The 7,335-nt window shown below is 46.7% G+C and overlaps 1 protein-coding gene across 1 annotated transcript in view; it reads left to right on the forward strand.

Moving 5' to 3' along the window:
• Window positions 1–1,405: 1,405 nt before the first annotated feature.
• Window positions 1,406–7,335, forward strand: part of EFHC2 (EF-hand domain (C-terminal) containing 2) — a gene marked incomplete at its 3' end in the record, with an annotated part of 36,459 nt that continues 30,529 nt past the window's right edge. The window contains exon 1 of the mRNA XM_010185661.1: window positions 1,406–1,447. Within this exon, the coding sequence (XP_010183963.1) occupies window positions 1,406–1,447 (42 nt within the window). The remainder of the gene's footprint in view (window positions 1,448–7,335) is intronic.

Genomic DNA, 7,335 nt, shown 5'->3' on the forward strand with positions numbered 1-7,335 from the left:
ACTGAAATTACAGTTTTTGAAATCGGAACATTTTGGCCAAATACCAATTCTGACAGCGAATGCTGCACAGGCGCTCCATGGGAGCTGTAGGGGGAGCGCCATGCTGTTCTGTGAGCCTCTGTTTCAGGGACGAGAGATGATATGTTATGGGAATTTCATGGTCTGATGCATCATAGAATATGAAATATGGCAGGGGAGATCCACTCCATCTATAAGAATAAGGACATTAAGCAACTGAAGTACAGCTCCTCTGAGGCATCGTGATGGCGTATCAGAATTGAAATATTTGGGTTTAAGCTATTTTTTCCAAGAACTCATTTTTCTGTAAAAAGCAGCTCTAATCAAAAAATATACTCATGAACAGCTTTATGTAAAATGGAGGAACATAACGTAGCATGGTTGCTGTTCTCTGGAATAGGAGGTGATGTGGAATGCATCCTTCCTTATTAACAAGGAAAATGTTACTTCCATTAAAGAAAGAAACAACCCTTTCCCTTCAAACCAACCGTGAGAAACTCTCCATGTATTTCCTGTTTGAAATTTAAATTTGAGTGTAATACCACCCACAACATCAAATGAATGTGATTAAAATGATGATTCCTTTTATTTTCAATTAAAATACATTTCAAATGTTTACCTTTCCACACTAAATGCAAATGCAGGTGCATAATATAGCACTGGGAAACCAGAAAGTGGAAACCCACTGACCTAGTTTTACCATCCCGGTGGACTAAAATGCAAAAACACAAACAAAAAGCTGTAAAAGCATCCCACCCCCCCATTCCCCAAGCCCACCAGGGCCCCGAAGTAAAATGTACTGTATAAAAACTCACAAAACGAGAAACATTAATTCGTGCAGAAAATGGCAAATGCAGTGGGATTTGCCGCTGTCCATGACCCCGGTTCCAGAGTTACTCTGAGGGGGAACCATGCTCAGTCAAAGGTTACTGCACCCAGGGCGGTGGGAGTGGGGAGCAGAAGGGACTGCACAAAGCATTGGGCCTGAGGTAAAGCTTGGGAGATTTGTGAAGAAAGCGGCAACGAATTCTGAAAAAAATAAATAAATGGATTCGGATTTTAGTTCTACTTTGGCCTCAAAGGTCGCAAACCGCAACTCGCCCTCCATCTCTGGGCCCGCAGCGCCACACCTCCCTCAAGCTCCCCGAGGGTCCGGGGCTCCTGAGGACGAAGGCCTGGGCCTCCCTCCTTCTCTCGGTACCGCCTGGGCGGGTTACAACACCGGTGGTGCCGGGGAGAGCCAGCAGGAGCACGCCTGTGGGGGCCGGAACTCTCCGTCCCAGCTGCTGCGCGGTCCCGCCCCCTCGTTGGTCTCCTGGCAACGGCGCCCCCAGCGGCGGACACCGGATGCGGAGCGGTGCGGAGCTGCTGGCGGGTCCGTGTGGTCATGGCGCTGCCGCTCCTGCCCGGGCTCTCCTGCGACCGCAACGTGAGTGACAGCAGAGGGGACGCCCCTTCTCTTCTCCTCCCCTGCCCCGGTGCCGAGGCGGCCGCGGGGCCGGCGCCGGCGTCGGTTGGGCCGACCGGCAAAAAAAGCTGTCGCTGGGGGGTCACGCCGCCGCCACAGGGCTTTGGCTGTTGGGGGGGCCGGCGGGAGGGGGTGAGGCGCAGGTGCTCCCTGCTGGGTCGGCCCCTGTGCCACCGCAAGGCCTTTCGGCGCCTCTTCTCATTAGACGGCAGGTGGAATGCGAGGTGTACGAACCTCCTCCGGTTTCACCTGGAGAGTAGGAATACTTTGCAGCCAAGCCAAGACTGAGAGATCTGGCAGTCGCTGTGGGGCAGTTTCTGTAACAAACCAAGCTAGGTAGAGGCAGATACCTGCTAAACAACCCGAAAAGCCTTTGCAGAAGCGTGGGGAAATGCTAGGTGTGCTAAGAAGTTTTTTCAGAGCTGCCAGTGCTATTAAATGCTGATGGCAGTCTGTGAATATATGAGACGGTATTTTTATCATGAGCTACAATAGCAAACACAGGAGAGAGATGCTATCACTACTTCAAATTTTTTCAGGAAGGATAGCTAGAAATTTGGTGAATGCTGTCTCTCTTGTGAAATGGTGCAGGAGGTAAGGAGGATTTGGGCATGGCGCTCTAGCCTGGTGCCTTTAGGAGGCAGACAAAACAGCATAGGCTTTCTTAATGTTAAAATAGCTGGAAGGAGGTATGTCGTTTTCACGCTATGAACATATTGTAGCTGTTATAGCCATCGTTTCTGTGTCCTGACTGCTGGGGTGCTTTGCTAGCTCCTGAGTCTGGTCCACCCTATGAGGGAGTGTGTAGAAGATGATAATGTAGTTCAGGGACAGCTTGACAAATGATTTGTCAAGACACATACATTAATGCCAGTGATGCCCCGAGTGTCAGTACCCCTTCAATATGAGACTTCTCCATGCTGTTAGCTTATCTGGAGCCTACTTTATGAGCTGTAAATCAGTTTGGATTAAGTGCGGTCCAGTGCAAAACCTCCGGCTGCTCTCTAAAAAACCAAGACAGGTAGAGGCAATCATAGGTGCCCAGGTGCTGGGCATGAAATTGCATAGAAATATGTGGATCCCCAGCCTCACTTGGTATGTCAGCATTGCACAGGTGCACGCAAACACAGGACCTCTTGCAGGAGGAGCCCAGCTTGCAAAGCAGTGAGGATCTTTCAGGCAACTTCTTCCCTGTGAACAGCACGCTGAGTACCATTGTTTTAGAAAGAGAAAAAAAAGGGTCTGGTGGTGAATACTCAGTCTCTCTTGCTGAACTCAAATTTGTATTTGTAAAGAGTTGGTTGTCTATATAACATTTCAAGTAGTTGTTGAGTGAGCATATCAGCAACACTGAAATACGTGTGTACCATTGGCATCTGCTGGGTGGATGCAGAGTAGCTCAACTAGGCGTTCTCCATGACTTTATTGTTCTCCAAATTTCAATTTAACTTAATTGATAGGGATTGTTGTTTTTGGAGTATGATGGAATGAGTTGTCTCCAGAGCTCCACAGGAGCAGTGAAGAGGCTTTGTGATAGACATGCTGCCTCCCGTTTCAGAGAAAAGGCACAGTATTTGGTTTCATGTGCTTGGGAAGGGTTGCACATAGAGGGCATTGAACACCCCGTGCTGAAATACATATAGTGTGTATATGTGTTCTGAGAACTAAAGGTGTGAAAACCAAGTCACAGTTTTCACAAGACAACATTGTAAAACCAAGATTACACCCTTGATAGGGCTCCGCATTGCTCTTTTTGACAGTCTTTGAGAGTGGAGTTAATACTGATAACCTACCTTTCTTGAAAAACATTTCTGATCTCCACTTAGTTGTTGGCTATTAGATTTAATTTTATTTTCATATAGTTCCGCAAATGGGTGGCTAAGAAGAGCATATTTAAAGGGGGGAAAAATGTGTCACTGCTTTAGATAAATAGAAAAGGAAGAAGTACTCTCACCTGTTGGTACTCTGAGCTTTGCCATCAATGTCTCTTGCACAGAATGAAGAGTAGCAAAGCATCCTCTGAAGAAGGATGAGCAGAGGACAGGGGATTGCCCTTGGTTTATAGTTATGAGTATTAATTCCACTCTTACTACTGCTCAAGCGACTGCTGCAATCCTCTTTGCCCCTAATGCTTCCACCTGCCTCATATGCAGGCCCATGAAAGGCAGTGGAAGTTGAGTACATACGTGTTTTGTCTACCTTGGATGTGTTAAATAAGGCGAGTGGGGCATCTCCAGAAAATCAGAGCTTTAAGGTAGTTAGGGACACAGTGCCTAACTTCAGGGCAGCAGAGACTGCATTGGCAAATGGGAAGTTAGAGATTTTTTCACAGCGCTTAGGTCTCTGGATCTAAGAGCCACTGGCCCTTATATTACCCCTCTGTTATGATTATTATTACTTCTAGCTTGCTCTACCAGGAACACTTACTTCCTGTCCAGCCAGGGGCAGAAACGCTTCATCTCTGGCATCTGGGAGCAAGAAAGAGCACAAGGCTGGGCAGCTTGCAGTCACCACTGGTGCCAGCACTGCAAAAGGCAGCAAACCACTGGCTGTTTTTTACTGTTTTTCCCTCCCTTAACTGTAACTGATTGGTGCCCAATTCAGCAATGTCCCTGAGAGTGATGCTTCTGCTACGGTCCTGCATAGCTGGGACCTTGCTGCTTGGGCATCACAGCTAATGGGTCTGGAGGGAAACACAGGGAGGTGATAGACACTTTTAAAACAGATGGAGTGGTTCCTATGGTAATAAAAGGTAGTGTTTCCTTTGCACTAAATGAAAGGTAGGGATGAGAGAGACAGGCATAGCACAAGCAGTACTGTGTGTGATGTTTGTTTTGGTGGGGTGGAGAAGAATGACAGCTATCAGAAGATGTCAGGAGCATAGAATATTTACTGTCTACAAAGGGAGTAAAAGGAACTGCCCCTATTTTTTTCAAATATCTTTAAAATAAAAATTTTAGTAGTTTTTGCACATGGAAATTTAGCCATCAAATAAGTCTCCTTCACAACCTTTAACATGCATATTTCTTGAACAGAAGTCCGAAGATAAGCTGCTCATCAGGAGTGCCTGCCATGTTCGCATCTGGGTGACCAGGACACCTAACCATAGAGCAGGCTGGTATTTTGAGCACAGATTAGCCCATCTGCTGCCCACTTGCTCCTCTCTTCAGGGGGCTGGCTAATGTCAGGCCTTTCACCCCTGCCAAGGCCGGAGTCTGTGCTGGGAGTGCTGCTGCCCCTTGGGATGGCTGGTGCTTCTCTATCCTTAGAGGAGCGCCCCTGTCTGCCCATCAGTGGCAGAATGTGGCACTCACACATCATTTACCATTCTGTGGAATTCAAGAGTTTATTAATTTCTTTGTTTTCACAAACAGTAACTCATGGGTTACCTGTCTGAAAATTTCACTACCGGTTGCGTAGTCGCGAAGAGGGGAGTTCCTCTTTTCTTTTGTTGCTGCCACTGAAGCCACATTTTAAGAGCCACAGGGACACAGAGGTACTGTAGCTTCTATCTGCAGAGCCCAACTGATACTGAAATTGTGCGACAGTGAGATTTTCTGCTTTGTCTGTACAAGTTCTGTGCATGTCACCTGTTTGTCAGGACAGAAAATCATGGATCCTGATAACCATGTTTAAATCGGCATGTGGTGGAAACATACCATGTAATAGGTTTGCTCTGTTACTGCAGGAAACACTCTGTGCATTTAGAGTCTGGACTGTGCTAGACATAACGCTGGTTGCAATACAACAGCATCATTAACTTCCTTTGTTAGTGTCATGGGTCTGCCTCCCGTTGTCCAAAACCAGACCAGTCTGAAGCCAGACTGGTGGTCTTGCCTTGTATCAGCAGCTCATGGAGTGGGCCACATATTCACATGGGTCAGATTTACCAAGTGCTAGCTGACCCGCGTGTTTTCTTGCCTGAGTTTTGAAATCCCTCTCAGAGAGAGAATTCTATGCAGCAATTCTGCATGGCATTTCTCAGAGAATCGGACAGTGAGCTTATAGATCTCAGAGGTGAGATATATCCCTGAGAATATCAGTTTCTGTCACAAACTTTAGTGCTGCAGCACAGATTCCCCATACTCTTTGTTTATTGCAGGAGCTTGGAGTTGTCTCTGTTTCCTGGCTTGAGTATTTGGTGCTGCTCTGTAATCATTGCTGCCAAAATGGGACATTAGTTTTTCTTGACAGAGTGCTTGCCAACCTCTTTATAAATAAGCCTCCTTGCTCTGCCTTCCTTTCTCCTTTCCCTGGCCTTCTTTCCCGAACCCCTTCCACTACCTCTTGCCCCTCATCCCCACTCCCCAAGATCTCTCTGTGTTCACAACCCCTATACACAAATCTTCCTGTAGCTGCTCATTATAGTTGCATTTTGGACCCCTTACTTTTTATCCATCTGTTAGTCTTCTCCCAGGCTGCACCAGGTCAGGCAGTAAGAGTAAACTCATAAAAATCATAGAATGGTTTGGGTTGGAAGGGACCTTTAAAGGTCACCTAGTCCAACCCCCCTGCAGTGAGCAGAGACATCTTCAACTAGATCAGCTTGCTTGGAGCCCCGTCCAACTTGACCTTGGACAATTCCAGTGATGGAGCATCCACAACTTCCCTGGGCAACTTGTTTCAGTGTTTCACTACCCTCATTGTAAAAAATATCGTCCTTACATCTTGTCTGAATCTACCCTCTTTTTGTTTAAAAGCATTACTCCTTGTCCTGTCACTGCAGGCTCCAGTAAAAAGTCTGTCCCCATCTTTCTTATAAGCCCCTTTAAGTACTGAAAGGCTACAGTAACATCTCCCAGAGCCTTCTCTTCTCCAGGCTGAACAACTGAACTCTCTCAGCCGCTCCTCATAGGAGAAGTGGTCCATCTCTCTGATCATTTTTGTGGCCTCCTCTGGGCCTGCTCCATGTCTTTCTTGTACTGATCCAGACGGTTAGTGTTGATGCACTTTGTTCTGCGATGTGTTAGAGAGGCACCACAGTTGTTGGGAACAATGTCTTAAGGTATTCCTCCTTTTACAGTACCACTTAACCTCTGGAGATACTGAAACCTCTGCAGCAAACTAGAGATGATAAAAGAGTTAAAAATCGGTAGCTGAAATACGGCTTTTCACTAAGCAATGAGTGCCAACTTTGTGAGAGATGGTACTTATAAGTATTGCAGGAACTTCTGCTGTTTCTCTCATGTCTGTCTGGTGGTGACCTATGCTTTCCTCAGGGCAGGAGGTCACATGAATTTGGCACAGTGTGCAGCATTTGCATTTATTTCCATTGCTTAGCTGCAGAAACTGTAGACTGTATCAGCAGCCCAGAGTAGTTCAGAAATGCTACAGTTTATCCTGATATAGGATTTGAGCAGGACCTCCACAGTGCAGCTACTGTTCTCAAAGTGGGAATTAAAAATGGGTATGGGGAAGAGAACTGGACTACTACTAGTGGCTTCTGCTGTAACTCCCAGTGGGACTTGGTTAAAAACATGTAGCTCCAGAGGCAGCATGTGTCACAGGGCTCCCTCATCGCTCCAGCTGCTGTGGTGAGTAATTTCCAGTTGTGTTTGGTTCAGCTGAAACATGCAGCTCCCTGATGAGCTTACTGTGACTCTGTACCACAGTATTAAGGAGCAAGATGGAGAGAGCACGAGGCAGTGTTCCCCAAGGACTGCAGTGGCTGAGTGTGCAAAGCCAATAGCTACAGTCAGAGAATCCTGACCTTTGCATTAGTCACTATTGAATGTATCCTCAATATTTGTTTCAGGCTCACCACACAGAAAATGGCCAGCTTTGTTCAGCAGATCTACAGCCTGTTTAGTTTAGCTGCATTAACACAGCAGACACAGTAAAGCTCTTTC

Source organism: Mesitornis unicolor, unplaced genomic scaffold, assembly GCF_000695765.1.
Source record: "Mesitornis unicolor isolate BGI_N332 unplaced genomic scaffold, ASM69576v1 scaffold14350, whole genome shotgun sequence".
Taxonomy (NCBI): Eukaryota; Metazoa; Chordata; class Aves; order Mesitornithiformes; family Mesitornithidae; genus Mesitornis; species Mesitornis unicolor.